The following is a 16,439-nucleotide window of genomic DNA, read 5'->3' on the forward strand; positions in this document are numbered from 1 at the left end:
TATAATTATCGAATTATTAAAAAAGTATTAAAGTGAAAATATTTTAAATTTTGTGTGTGCATATGCTTAAAGTTTGTTGTAGAATCAATTAATTATAATTACATCTTTGTAGTCATAGTTATCAGTATCATATGATATGCGATACGTATCGTATCGTGTGTAAAAAGTTTTGTATCATACGTATGCTTGTAGCTATCGAAATATGAGGCACATAATTGGATATACATCTATGATCAATGGTCGTTATAAAGAATCCATCAAATATCTTGTACAATAGATAGTCACTGAATTCTCCCTCCTAAATAGACATGGCAAATGGACGGGTTAGGTCAGGTCAATCGAGTTGTGGGTCAAACGGGTTGCAGGTCAAAATGGGTCATTTTAAGCAAGTTAAAAATAGATTCGGGTCAATCGGGTTGCGTGTCGGGTTGACCCATATTTTTCACATGAATTCTCTTTTAAATAAAAAAAACAACATGTATTTGTCATTTGGAAAGTTATGCAACAAATTACTTGATGTAAAATGTATTACTTTGAATTTACCACTTATATCAAGAATGAACTCAGTTAAACTTATTAATACTTATTCAATAATTTTAAAATTATATAAATCCCAACATTGCTAACTAAAACAAAATAAGACAAAGATAAGTAAAATAAATACACAAATTTTATTTCTACACAATATCAACATCCCAAAATATAAAACAAAATTACAAATGACTTATTGGATAACTCATTTGACAAAGAATAAACACATATAAGAAATTTACAATTTTGAAAATTAATTTTATAATCTATTATCAACTTTGGTTGACACTCTATTTTAATTTGAGAATATACATTAAAGTTTGATTGTTTACTTATTTATACATGGTCTCTTTTATGAATATCATATCATTGTTAAACAACACACACTCTAAGAAATATCATAATTTATTTTGAAAAGCCGTTTATTTTGGACATAAATTGTTAAAAAATAAGTCTAAGCATTCATAATTTATACTAATTTGGTACTTTTGCTTCACTATTTTCACAATTATGAATGTTTCTCATACATGTCTACAATTTATTTTGAATGTTTTTAACTCTACTGTAATCAGATTATCTTAGCATATACTTTGCTATTTGATATCTAAAAATCTTTACTCATTATAGAATGTTCAACCATTCATCTTTCAATTTATTTGCATGCAGTTATATAAATATCTCAATTGTTTCCCTAAAACTCACAATAAACAAATAAACCAATATTGTCTTAATTTTATTATTATTTTTACAAAAAAAAAACGTTTTAAAAAATGGTTCAGGTCGCAAGTCGAGTCAAGTTGACTTGCAAAAAACACGGGTCAGGTCACAAGTCAACCCATTTTTGTTTCAAGTCAAAAAAATCAAGTTCGGGTCTGGTATTTTTTGGATTGGGTCGAATTGGGTCATAAAATTCTGACTCGTTTTGCCATGTCTACTCCTAAATTCTAATCGTAGTCGTAGAATTTGTTGGCACTTTTTTCCTCCTTACGATAAGTGGAGGTGGGGACAAAAAATGACAGCAATACAAATATGAAAACGAAATCAAACAACTTAAAATGAAAATTTTAAAATATAAAGGTACCAAAAAAAAAAAAAAAACTCCAAATTTTAAAGATCAACAGTATATTTTAGTTTAGAATTTAAGTAATAGTATAGTAGTAATAAAATCTTTTATAATTTGTCATATTAATTAATTAATTACTTTCTTCCCAACTAAATATGTCACGATCTTACTTAAAAAACATGTCATGATCCAAGAAACAATCTTTCTTTCGTGTCATGCAATGCAGCAATGTTGTAAGTTTGACTTTCTAAAACATCCATATATAACTTTTTTGTTTCATTGAAAGTTGCAAACTATTGAAAATTTGAAATGGAACAACCTGGTGATTATAAATAAAAAATTAAAAAAAGAAATGGAATAACCTGGCTATATGCTTAAAAATATCACAAGAAGATCCATTTTCTACTCTCCTCAAATATTCGAGGTGTCTAGAAATAGAATATTATTTTAGAAAAAAAAAAATCTTTGGAACCAAAAAGCCCTTTTGTTGAGGCGATAAAACCTAGAGAAGATCCTCCATTAGGAAAGGAGATATTCCAAGTTGGCCACGGAAGTGGAAACAGTCAAGTGAGAGTCGCCTCGAGTCGAGTCAAGTGAATATTTTGAGGGAAATGCTATATAGTATATATTAAACAAATAGAGAGTCGCCTCGAGTAGAGTCAGGTGAATATTTTAAGGGAAATGCTATATATACAGAAATAATTTTAGCAACTTATTCAGCAATTTTTTTTTTTATTTCGTAAAAAATTTCGTAATTTGCTAAGTTAGTCTTGTATAGGACTATTTTATGAGTAATTCTTTTTTTGATAATCTTTTGTGAGTAATTCTTAGGTTTTTTTTTGGAACATGAAGAACTGTGCTTACTCCTCTCATATTAATAATGTGTTCCACTCATTAAATTCATGGTAGAGTCTGAAAGTACCAAAGAATCTTTCCTATTTTATTATTTATCATTAATAACTTAGCAATTCAAACAGATACGAAATTTATTGTTAAACTTATTGTAATCATCTATTATAATCTTGTATTCTAATATATTGAAATTAGTATGCTACATTTTTTTTTTATCTCTACATATTGTCATTACGTTAAGTGTTATATATATATATATATATATATATATATATATATAACTTTAGTTAATTTAGCGTTTTAAATTATTTACTAATTAGGGTCTGTTTGGATACCGCTTATTGCTAAAAGCTGAAAATACTGTAGCAAAATAATTTTTAAATGTGTGAAAAGTACCATGGGACCCAGTTTTGAAAAAAAATTTGCTGAATTAGACAACTTGTGGGTCCCGTGAATAGTACACGGGACCCACTAATCAGTGCTAAAAACGCCAAACACAAGACGCATAGGAAAATCAACCCAATTCAAATGGATATTTAGTATAATAGTTTTGACAATGTAATTATGCACAAGATGGGACCCAGTTTTGAAGAAAAATTTACTGAATTAGACAACTTGTGGGTCCCGTGAACAGTGCACGAGACCCACTGATCAGTGCTGAAAACGCCAAACACAAGACACATAGGAAAATCAACCCAATTCAAATGGATATTTAGTATAATAGTTTTGACAATGTAATTATGCACAAGATGGGACCCAGTTTTGAAGAAAAATTTACTGAATTAGACAACTTGTGGGTCCCGTGAACAGTGCACGAGACCCACTAATCAGTGCTGAAAACGCCAAACACAAGACACATAGGAAAATCAACCCAATCCAAACGGATACTTAGTATAATAGTTTTGACAATGTAACTATGCACAAGATACCCATAAGATACACGTACGAACATAAGGATAAGGTTGAGAGGAACGGGTGTTTCCCATTTAGTTTTCAAAGCTACAGATATATTCGCGTTTATTTGTTAGTGTTATCGTTATTTATTCATGATACTAAAATAATTTTCTTTATTAAGAAAATTATTTCAAGTTAAATTGTTCAAAATTTTCTATATGACTATAATATGTTAAATTATTGTGTTTATACCTTAAACAATATATAGTAAATATTTACGTATTTTTGTTACAAAAATTTAAAATATAAACGTAATATACTCATACTAAACATATACTATTCCTTTTCCATTTCCAAATTTTTGAAACATATTTTTCTTAAAAGAATTCGAATTATACCCGTTCATATACTTGTCGTATGATACACGTACCGTATTTTACTAACTATGCTCAAAACTATACTCAACTTCAGCCACTAAGCATTAGGTTCTATAATATGTCCAATATTCTTCTAATGTGTTGTCCAGGGGCGGAGCTATGTCATGGCCCTCCAAAATTTTAATTTTCTTCTACTGTTAGGCTATGTGTCTGATAGCAACAGAAAAAGTAAAAGACTATGGCCCCCTTAGAAAAATATGACCAGCCCCCCCAATTCTTTCTAGGATCTCTACTTAGTCCAATAGATAACAACAACCCAAAGTCCTCAAATAAAATACTAGCTAGCTCTCCCAATTGTCTAAATGACTTATTGTCAATCCAATAGACAATAACCCACACTCTTAAAATAGCATCTTTTACCACCCATTTTCAAACAAAAAAAATTACTTTTTCCCATCCTTCTCAATCTCAAGAAGCCACCAATGGGATTCTCAAAGAAAAAAAGAAGCTACCACTGCTATATTTTCTCCCTGCTGATTTTCTTTCCTCTCATTGGTTATTGCTCTAACACTTAAAACTCTCTTCTCAACAAGGGTAGGAACCAAATAAACTCATTTTTTCTATTAAAAAAACTGTCCATATTTGCTTCCAGTTCTAGCTTCTCCTTGCTAATTTGTTTAATTTTTTGTTTTAGCCTTCAAGAAAGTAATTATGTCTCAGCATTTCAAGTTTGTTTTTTTCTTCAACACCATATGGCCATTTAGATTTATGCTTTGCTACGTATATGATAATGGTCATATAGTTTTATGAATATGGTTCGTGTACTAAGAATATGTTGTTCAATTTTTTGTATTGCTATATGATAATATATTATATTCTCTCTCCATATCATCATTTTTTAAATTTGAAATTAGGTGCTGAATAATTTATTAAAAAAAAAAGGAAATTTCAATATTATGGATAATGATGGGTTGATGGTGCTTAAAATAATAGTTTGCAAATTTTTGTATATGTATATAGTTAACTAGACCCTTTTTTGTATTTTCATTAATGTTTAAAAATATGACAATATATCAAAGTTGATAATTTTGTATTTATAAATTATGATTATTTCATCAATATTGCAATTTGGCCCCCTAAGTAAAAATTTCTAACTACGCCCTTGGTGTTGTCAAGTAGAACACACTCAAACAAGTTGTTTAGGTGTGTAGACCCAAATATTATTGTGATAACATCTAAATCTCAATCTTAATGTTCCAAACTTTTAACTTCATATCCAAAAGGATATCCAAAAAGTATCGAATATATAATCACTTGAATTTCTAAATAAATAAATAAATACATAATCATTTTTTTTTTTTAATTAAACAAATCGATCCCAATATGCAAGAATTTGTTAGGTAAACGAGGGTGTTTTGCTTTGGGAGGGATCGCCAATCATAGGAATGGGTTGTGTGTCCATTTGTTTATATGTTCTTTCATTTTTTGACTAGTTGTCAGTTTTTGAGAGGGTAGGTATAATTTTTCACCTAAATTTTAATTAAAAAAATTATAAATTTATACATACTTTTTAAAAATAAATAACACCTTAGATGATGATGGCCCCTCTGGTCTATTCACAGTTTGTCCGTAAGTAGATCACAACCGTACGTTGCTGAAATTTTTTATCCACTCCATTAGTATCAGGAGATTTTTCATAAATACCGCATAGGGCTATTACATTTACAGTAGCGTTTGGATTGGGCTGAAACACACTGCGTCTGCGTTTTAGCCCCTTTTTTATTATTATTTCTTTTTTAAAGCCGGTTTTGTTGACTTTCAGTGCATGAACAGTGCATCTGTGTACTGTTCACGGATCCACAAATTTCACTTTTCAGTAACTTTTTCATTAAAAATGGGTTTCACGATACTATTTACACATTTAAAAATTATTTTGCTACAGTGTTTTCAGTTTCAGTTTTCAGTTTCAGTAAAAATAAGCTCAATCCAGTTTTACAGTTTTAGCCATAAACTTATAGAATATATAATTTATTTAAAAAACAATAACTAAGTGGAAAAAAATTGAGTCTAAGATAAAAATTGATCCCCCTCAAAAAAAGATAAAAATTGATAAAAACATTTAACAAATACGTGATAAGAACAATTAAGTAATAGATAAGAAAAAAAAAGTTCACATTAAATTAAAATTTTAAAACAATACATGTTAATAAGAACAATTAAGTTGTTATTTCTATTAAAAAAAATAGCTACAGTTTGGTGCAACCACTTGGCAATTAAAGAGAATAGCCACTTGGTACAAATACAACTTTTAAGCCAATTTTTATTATATAGTAAGTATATAATATGATATGTTGTGTTCATTCTTCTTTGATGAACATTTGTTGTGTTCATTCATCTCACTAAATATCAGAACTTATTATGAATTATAATTTGTACCCAAGCTTATTCCATTTATGTTGGGTAAGTGCAATTGTGCAAGTTTACCTAACTTTATAAGGTACATGCCGAATTTAGGGTTGCGTGAGACATAAGTCTCATGTGCACATGAGATACTATCTCTGTTATTGCTCTCCTCTCTCTCTTGGTCTTGGATATGGACCAATGGAATTATTAAAACAAAATAACTACGACCGTACGACCACAATAAATCAAAAGTCAATTCCTAATTTTCTCAATTTCCTTAAGGACCCAAAAGGATTTTTTTAAAAGTCTCTTGATTTTTGCTTTTATTTATCCATCTAATAGCATGTAAAAATATAATATGTGACGCTTATAAATGTTAGGGATGAAAAAATGGTATAATATGTGACACTTATAAATGTTAGGGATGAAAAAATTTCTCTGTCATGCCCAGAACCAATCAAATTGTAATATTATTTTTAAAGATTTAGGATGGTTAACGAGGAATACATATTTTGAGTCCGTTTGGATACAGCTGAAAACTGAAAACTAAAAACATTATAGCAAAATAATTTTTAAATGTGTGAATAGTACCGTAAGATTCATTTTTAATGAAAAAATTGCTAAAAAGTAAAATTTGTGGGTCCCGTGAACAGTGTATATGTGCATTGTTTACGAGAGAAAAGTCAACAATCACATCTTGAAGAAAAAAAAAATGCAAAACGGGACGTGGGAAGCGCAAAACACGCTTCTCACACGCACACTTCATTTCATTTGCACTTCCCACACGCACACTTCATTTCATATGTCCAATAGAAAAGAGGTCATTGATAAAGTAAAAAATTAAAATATTTAACACACTACGGATGTTTATTAATGTTTATATTTCTTCTCTTTTATTTTATGAGAAGTACTACGTTTACAACATATTTACAACAAATCAGATGTGGTAAATTGTTATTATTGGTTATAATTTAAATCTACCACTAAAATGATTTTTTGTCTACTAATAACAACTCATAACAACCTGCAACTTATGATTTGTTGTGAAAATATTATAAACATAGCATTTTTCTTATTTTATAACATTTTTTTCTTTGTAAAAAGTTATTCTATTGCTCAAGAGTAATAGTAGCAACTTTCCTATTTTAAGGTAAGGGTTCAATATAAGTAAATAAAACCAAGAATCACCTAAAAAACTCACATCAGAATCCCCGACCTGTTTCCTATTTTAGGATTCTGTTATACAATACTCTTCTTTTTATATATTTATATATAAAAGAAATATGATGTTAGTGAAAATGGAAAGTGATTAATAGAAAAAGTAGGTTGTTAATTTACTAAAGGGAAAAAATTTACGGTATTTGATGACGAGAAGATAAGAAGAAAGTTTTTATTTATTTTTTTAAATAATCAGCAAATGTACCCAATCAATAGTGCATGCTTAAATAGACATGTGAATATGTGATTGCAATCCATGCGTAACGGAATAGTAGTAGTACAATTCTGAACAGAAACTGTGGTAGTTTCGTACGTGATTAAAACGCAATTTTAATTCGTCTACAACTAGGAGAAACAAAACATTGAAAGATCAAGGCCATTAATTAATTCTACACGTATAAAATAAAATAAGGTAGGGTAGGTTAAGTATTTAAGGATCTTGTTGTGGGACCCATTGTCTAATATAGTCCGAAAGAAAGTTCATAAATAAATAGCGACCCTCTCTTTTGTGAAACGCAACACAAGCACAAAGCCAATGCAGATTGCAGAGAACAAACTCAGCCTCTGATACTGTGTTTGAGAGAGAGAGAGAGAGAGCTTTCCGGGAAATTAAAAGGGCTTCTCTATTTCTTTGTTTTCAGGTATGTCTCTATATAATATACTCTTTCTCTTTGTGTTTGACATGCATGGATTATATATAATGCTTTTTTATTAGTTTTTTCTTTATATGTGGCTTGTGGGTGCAATCAGAGATGTTTGTGTTAAGCTTTTCTAAAGGAGATTATATATAGAGACTTCTTGTTCTGATGGGGTTGAGAATTTTCTTTTATTCCATTAATGCAAAAGATTTACTTTTTCTCAATTTTCGAGTTTCAACTTTCAACCATAAGATCCAATTGGCAATTATTGCTCTTTATTTTTGTTATTTCTGATGGTGATGATTGATGATGATTTTTTTTTTTTTTTTTTTTTGGGTGAATCAAATAAGCGTTCCTTAATTTTTTGTTTTTGGTTGACTCGTTAAATTTCATGGCCATGCATTGCAATTGCATGCCGCCGTCTATTTTGAATTAAAAATAGAAGTTATCCTGGGTTGTTCCAAGTCTTGACAGTAAAGTATTGCTTTGCTTCTCTGACTTTTTATTTTTTACAATAATTTTAAGGACAAATAATAAAATTTGAGTAATTTTAGATTTACATAAAAGTCATAATTTTGGTCACAACTATCTTACTCGGTAGATTACAACTATTTGTCTGTTACTATTATATATAGATTTGTTACTTTTTCTCTACCACTCACAATCTGTAGTCATATAATTTTTTATGCAGAGTATTTTGGTTAAATCTCTCTAGCATATATGACTCTTTCTTTATTAATATACTTATTTCTCTGCAATTTTATAGTTTGCTGTTATTATTATTTTTTTCCTTTTATATTTTCTCCGGATACAATGCAGTGCCGTTTAGATTTGTAATTACCAAATTTTTCTTCTTGGAAACAACGCCTTACAGAATATTCGTATAATTACTGTATTATTTTCTTTTTTTTTTAAAAAAAAACCAGTTTTATAAAACAATGAATTTTGTATAAAAAAAATAGGATCTCTATCTCTAAAAAGTTGGGAAAGTTTTTTTTTCTTTTTTTTTCTTTTTTGATGGATTTAATGAATAAAGATGTTATGTAACTTAGAATTCTTAAAACCCTATCCTATGTATTCGGTGTAAAATAGGTGAAACAAAATTTCACACGACACCAATAATTTCTCTAATCTACTGAATAGGATTCTAATACAAAGTAGAGGTTTCCTAAAACTTGAGAATCCTAATCCCTTGTCATGGAGATGATGACAAGTGAGGAGTTTGATTATGCACGTTTTAGGACCAATAATAAGTCTATGACAACTTGTTTTTTTTTCTTCTCTGAGTTAAGTCTATTGACAACTAGAATCCTGCTATGGTTGGTATTTCCATATGTGGTATAGGTTACATTCTGGTCGATATTATCAATGGTGAAGTATTTTTTTTTTTTTTTAATAATTCAATAGTCCAAGAAAAGGGATTTGAGTTGAATATTTTTTTAAAAAAAAACTAAGAGGTGCGAACTAATTAAACTACAAAGTTTTCAACAATAATGAAATACACTCTTGTCAAGTATATATTTTATCCTAGAGTGGTTTCAAAAAAAAAAGTATTGTATCATATTGCCATGAAAAGTAGATACCATTTTAATGTATTTCATATTTAGGTAAAAGTCTACTGGATTAGTCTTAACACATATATATTTTCCCAATTTTTGTGTTCTACCTTATATTCCACCAACTACAACTTGCTATGTATATATGAGTATCTTTTTTTTTCTTTTTTTCTTTTTTTACTTTCCTAATAAAATAATCAAAGTTTAAAATGGAAAAAAAAAAAAAAAAAAATCTAATACATGGTCTATTATAATTGGTGGAGTACAAAGTTGAATACATAAAGTGTGATAGAATTTGAATATGTGATATGCCATGTGTTTGATTGTCTTCCATTTTAAACTTTGATTATTTTATTAAATAAATAAATAAATTAGAATACATGAAAGTTGTGGTTAGTATAATATAAAGTAAAACACAAAATTTGAGATAGGATTTGTATTATTAATAGAATAAACTAGGCTTTTGTCATTATTGGTGCTTCACCTACCATCCGTTTCAAATCAAACTAATTCAAGTCCAGCAGTGAATTAAATAGCCAAAGAAAATGCAATGTACTTTGATTGAAAAATAACAAGAAAAGATTGATTGAAAAATGAAATTGATTTTTGAAATTTCCTTCCTCTGATGTATAACTGTCTCAAATACCCCATAATAGAGACAAGAAAACATTGATGAGATATGTTGAGTGTTGGATGTTCCTATCCACGATTTGGATGACATCAATTTGTTGATTTGGAGTTCATATGGCGGATCCCATGGATCTGAAAGTTGTAACTCATAACGTGGTACACAACCTCCCTTTAATATAGATGTTGACTCTCTAGGTATAAGATTCACTATTATATGAAAGAAAGTTAAGGAACATTAATGTCTGTTTGCCTTCAACTTCTTTTGTTCAGCTTTTAACTTTTTCGTACAACTTTGCACATTACATGTACAATTGCTGCACAACATACTAACTTCAAGTACTGAAAGGAATGACCTAGCAACTGCTTGCATAATTTATTTTAGTCTCACCATGTGCCATTTGAATTTCAGTGGACCCCCTAAGTTGTACGCCTTATAAAGTAGGGGTATTCATTGATGTGGTTGGCCCCTTTTGGAGGTGTTTTTGCACCTCACTAAAATCGTTGTTACATTGGTTTCTTCCTTTTCTCCAAAAGAAGAAACCAATGATGAGGTCACCATTGGTGTGATAAATGGTTGGGTGATTTTTGAATAGCTTTATAATATACTTTTGAGGACCCATTCGTTTGAGTTTATCATTTTTAAATTTTAAGCATAATAAACCAATGAATTTAAAATATCCCAAACACTAAGTGAAATGCAAATCTTGTATGCATTTATATGTTGTAGTAATCTACTTTCCTACACGGGAAGTCATATGATCATGTTTAACTAAAGATAATTTAATCAACAAAAGGGGGAGGAACGAGTGAGAGATTAATATAGTTTCATGTGCATGTCAAGTGAACAAAGTTTCTCTCCAAACTAGTTTAGAGAGAAACCCTACAATCTTATCATATATCTTTATATTGAGTGTGAATTTTGAAAATCTAACCGTTAGATTGCATGTTCTTATTACATCCTTAATGCTTACGAAATTTCAAAAAAATCAAAAATCAATTGCTGTGTCATCAAATAAATGTTATGATATCAAGTTTTTGTAATCTAAAATTGTATATAAAAAAATAAGTTAATTAATCAAATAGTAAATAATATCCTATTTGAACGAAATTTGATATGCATGTTAAAGACATAAGGAACATGAAATTCAACAGTTAGATTTTCAAAATTCACACCCAAAAAAGAAATATATGAGAAGCTTGAAGAGTATCTCTCCAAACTAGTTTGGAGAGAAACTTTGTTCATGTCCAGTACACTTCTAAATGCTGCTAAGTACTAAAGATGTGTTTGTGTATTGGAATAGAGCCAGAGCAAGAAATTGCTTTCTGGGTTAACTTTGTGAGGGTTAAATTGTGTTTGGATGAGTCATGAGTGGGTTAACCTTGTGTAAACTGAGATAATGTCAGAAAGAATTTTGGGTTTAATTAACTTCAGTTGTGAAGCTTTAGCGTTTCCCAATCCATAATATTCTGTTTAGTGTTCACCATGCTGATTTCCCGCTAGCTTGTTGAGCGTACGCTATTTTAAAGAACAATGCCATAGTACATAACACACCTTGTAACACTGTTTGGAAATTCCTGGTTAGGTTTGTTTACATTTTCAGTGAATTTATAGATAACCTGAACTTGTGTTTAAGGCAACGATATCTTTGAGCTTTTTCATCTAGGTGTTAAATTAGGGAAATAGTTCTTTCTTATTCTAAAGAAAGTATTTGACATTTCATTGAAACTTTTGATTAGGATGTCTAGCAATTTACACATATTGACCTTTTTTCAGGATCGCACATAAGCCTTGAAGAACAATGGGAGCTGGGGGCCGAATGTCTTCCCCCAAGAAGAATGGAGAGCAGAAGAATACCCTCCAACGAGTACCACACACGAAGCCCCCATTCACACTTAGCCAAATCAAGAAAGCCATACCACCCCATTGCTTCCAACGCTCCCTCATTCGCTCGTTCTCCTATGTCGTTTACGACCTCTCCTTAGCCTTCCTCTTCTACTACATTGCTACCTCTTACTTCCAAATCCTCCCATATCCCCTTTCCTACTTTGCATGGCCAATCTATTGGGCTTTCCAAGGCTGCATTCTCACTGGTGTTTGGGTCATTGCACATGAGTGCGGTCACCATGCCTTCAGTGACTATCAATGGCTTGATGACACAGTTGGCCTCATCCTCCATTCTGCTCTTATGGTGCCATATTTCTCGTGGAAAATTAGTCACCGCCGCCATCACTCCAACACGGGTTCCCTTGATCGAGATGAGGTGTTTGTCCCCAAGCCTAAATCCAAAATGAAATGGTATTCCAAGTACTTAAACAATCCACCAGGTAGGGCCTTAACTCTTTTGGTCACACTCACTCTAGGATGGCCCTTGTACTTGGCCTTCAATGTTTCAGGCCGCCCCTATGACCGTTTTGCATGCCACTATGATCCCTATGGCCCCATTTATTCTGATCGTGAAAGGCTTCAAATATTTATCTCGGATACTGGTATCTTTGCTACAACTTTTGTGCTCTACCGAGTTGCAATAGCAAAAGGGCTGGCTTGGCTTGTATGTGTTTATGGCATGCCATTGCTTGTAGTGAATGGCTTCCTTGTGACGATCACATACTTGCAGCATACTCACCCTGCATTGCCACACTATGACTCATCGGAATGGGATTGGCTGAGAGGAGCATTGTCAACCATGGACAGAGATTATGGGGTGCTAAATAAGGTTTTCCATAATATTACAGACACTCATGTGGCTCACCATCTCTTCTCTACAATGCCTCATTACCATGCGATGGAGGCTACCAAAGCAATCAAGCCAATACTTGGTGAGTACTACCAGTTTGATGGCACTCCAATTTACAAAGCAATGTGGAGAGAGGCTAAACAGTGTATTTATGTTGAGCCGGATGAGGGTGCCTCTAACAAAGGCGTTTTCTGGTACCAGAACAAGCTGTGATACCGGCTGCTAAAGAAAATATTATTATTAGTGGAGAATCTGTAGTGTGCTAATAAAAATAGTAATAATTATGATGAAAAGAAGAAGAAAGAAAGAAAAGTATGCTAGTGTTGTAACTTGTAAGGACATGTAATGCACCTTCCCAAGCATGAATTGTGTTTTGTTTTGGTATAAGTTCTGTTTAAACTTTAAACAATAATGTTTAGTTCTTGAGATTTCTCTAAGTCTTCATTTGGGAGTTCATAAATAAATGGAATGGAATGATAGTTCTCTGTCAACATGGTCAAAACAACATTTGATTACATAATTGAGTCTACTTTTAATTTACAATAATGCTACTACCACGTGCAAACAAACACACTTTGCTACAATTGCCCTAAAACAATTGTGGTAAAATGTGAGTATTTATGTGTTGTAATAATATTATTGCAGGACCAATTCTTAATCTCTTAAACTTATTATTATTTATAAATTATTATTATTTATAAATAAGATAGATTTCCACCTATAGCGTTTGTCCAATAATAAACACCAATAAATTTTTGGACTATCTTGTATTCTGCCTATTGTCTCCCCAGTTTCATATTAGATTATTGTTCTAATTGTATTGAATTGGTCATTATGGATTGGGTGGTAGAGTAGTTGGGCTAAGCATAAGACTACTGTTGTTATAGGAAACAACAAATTGAGGTATCAACCCATTTTAGGCAGTTGACTAAACATTAGACTTTCTATATTTTGTTAAATTATACAATAGTTGCAGAAATTTTACCTAACCAAATAGTTTTATATATATATAGATTTTCTTTTGGGGTGGGGAGTACTAGAATAGAAGGGCAATTGATTTTGGTTTGGACCTCACTTTGTCACAAGTGTGAAGGGTTCTCGGATAGGATTATAAACTTTATCATTGAAGCTCACTTTACTATGGGCTTTACTATACAAACTTAAAACCTGTAATCCAATTAATTATATGGGTTGCTCTAGAACTCGGGATTAAATTGGAACTTTCTTAACCCTCCTGCTTAACTCTACTATGAGGCCCAACATACCACTTTGCCCGACATATGAAGATCTACACTACTAAAAATCCAGAAGATGCTACCTTCCCAGTCACATTCTTCCATTTCTAAAGGCTTGTAGTTTTTTATTTTTTTGACAAGTGAGACTGTCTAGACCTCTTCAAGTATTTAACTATTTCAGCCCTTAGGTATATGTAGTCTCCTTATCATACACACACCAGGTTATTATAATGAGGAATCCCATGGGAATAGGCTCTGAGCAGGATAGCTTGAAACATTTGGAGGCCTAAGGCGAAAACTGATTATTTTGTTTTAGATGCAAAAGTACTATTAATTAACATGAACCATGTAGAAATTTTTTTTTTTGAAATCTATAAGTACAAAAAATTTGACAAAATTTTTTACATCTATTGATGTGATAGATTAATAGCAATAAGTAAAAGAGTGATTTAGCGGTGAACCTAAATGAAAACTAGTAAAAATTTGCCAACTTAACTATTGTGAAAAATGTTGTGAATTTTTTTGTGTATTACTTTTTTTTTTTTTTCTAGAAGTGTTGCATTCATAATATTTTTCGTAACAAATTCAAGATGTTAAGTTGTTACTGGTTCAAATTTGAACCCACGACCACTAAATTTTTTTTTTGCCATCAATAACAACTTACTACTTAGGATTTGTAGTAAAATGTTATGGACGTAACATTTTTTTTTTTGTATTTCATTTGATAAAAAAATATTATTTTATTTATTAACTAATATTTGGACTTAATTAATACTATTACAATGATAGAAATAGCACTATTGGTTAAAATTTGGGAGCCTTTTTTTTAGTTGGAGCTTTAGGCGACTGCATCAATTGCTTATACTATTGAGCCGGCACTGGCCCCAAGATACTGGTAAGAGGTTTCAAACGTAGGATGTCATGAATATCGTGAGGATTTAGGAACCACTAAGCCAACCCCTTAGGGTTTTAGGGCTTGTAGTTTGATTAATTTATAAGTGCTAGTCTTTTTCTTTTTCTTTTTCCTTTTCACTATAAATGTAGGATTGAATCTCACTCACATCAGGGAGGGATTAAGTTGTTTACTATCCCTGTGTTTTTTTATCCCATAAATTGAATCCCCACCCCGGCCCTCCCCACTAAAAACTGTGTAATTCATTCGGGACTATTTTACCAGATACGATTATCTTTGTGTAATTTTTTCTAGACATTAGGAATTGAATTTTATGGTGACACTAATATGATATCAATGAAAACGGGAAAGAAAATTCCCTTCATGGTTTTTTTTTTTTTTTAAAATAAAATAAAATTACCGTACTATATAAGATATATAGTTTCAGTATATGAGTACTATGTTATACTAGAGTCTTGAGCATAAGCACTAGGGTTTCCCTAGAGACTAGATTAGATGGCTGTAGACACCCATTATGTTCCGAGCAATAATTAAGGTCCTAGCCCGATAACAAAGAAGACTTCAATCACTACCTAAATGATCATCATTATTTTAGGGGTGCTCCCAAGCTAAACAAGGCCATGCTTCTACATCCATCTTGGCTAGAAACTTCAAGTTAGGGAGGATATGGACTTCTTGGGGTGGAATAAACGAAGGAATTCCTCTTCTGGATAGCTTTCTTTGCAATCCATTGCGTCTTCATGCTTCTTTTACCTTTCTCCTGCTAGATCTACAATGTGGAACCTTTCCTCTTTCACAAAGAACTTGGCATAGAACTTGAAGACCATCCCCTAGCTAGGTCCTTATTGACCTTGACGATAGGGTCACAGGGCCAACCCAAGGCCTAGGCCTAAGGCCCCCAAAACAACAACAAAAAGTTCCCTAGGAAAAAAAGACCCCATCCCCCATTGTAAAAGCCCAAAATTTTATAAAAATATAAAAAATTTAAAATGATTGAACACTTTTTTTTTTAATGAATGATGCTAAAGCAATACCACTAATTTTACTACAAGCTTACAAACTGACATGTCACCAGTTACCTAAAAAAGCAATTCAAACACTCATTAATTAGATTTTTGAAGTTCATTAACCATAGTTATTATCATCTTATATTGTGAACATTTTGTAGTATATTTATTGCTTTTCTTTTTCATATATAACAAGGCTTCCAAAATAGGAGACCAATATAAATTTAACCCAACTGAATCGTAAAATGTTTCCAAAAAAAAAATGTTGCAAGTGTGTTAGATCATCAATGATGACTAATCTCCCCTAATACTATAGTTTGAAACTTTAATTTTTGTAAACTAATCACCTACAAAGCCACATACCAAATACTAAATATCTATCTATCC

At 31.2% G+C, this 16,439-nt stretch overlaps 1 protein-coding gene across 1 annotated transcript; it reads left to right on the top strand.

The window, feature by feature from the left end:
- The first annotated feature begins 7,831 nt into the window (after positions 1–7,831).
- LOC126719957 (delta(12)-acyl-lipid-desaturase-like) lies at positions 7,832–13,388 on the top strand. The gene is made up of 2 exons (XM_050422455.1): positions 7,832–7,979; positions 11,937–13,388. Exon 2 carries the CDS (start codon positions 11,962–11,964, stop codon positions 13,108–13,110), a length of 1,149 nt encoding a protein of 382 aa, XP_050278412.1. The 5' UTR covers positions 7,832–7,979; positions 11,937–11,961; the 3' UTR covers positions 13,111–13,388.
- The last annotated feature ends 3,051 nt before the right edge of the window (positions 13,389–16,439 follow it).

The sequence above is a fragment of the Quercus robur genome, chromosome 1 (assembly GCF_932294415.1).
Source record: "Quercus robur chromosome 1, dhQueRobu3.1, whole genome shotgun sequence".
In the NCBI taxonomy this organism is placed as follows: Eukaryota; Viridiplantae; Streptophyta; class Magnoliopsida; order Fagales; family Fagaceae; genus Quercus; species Quercus robur.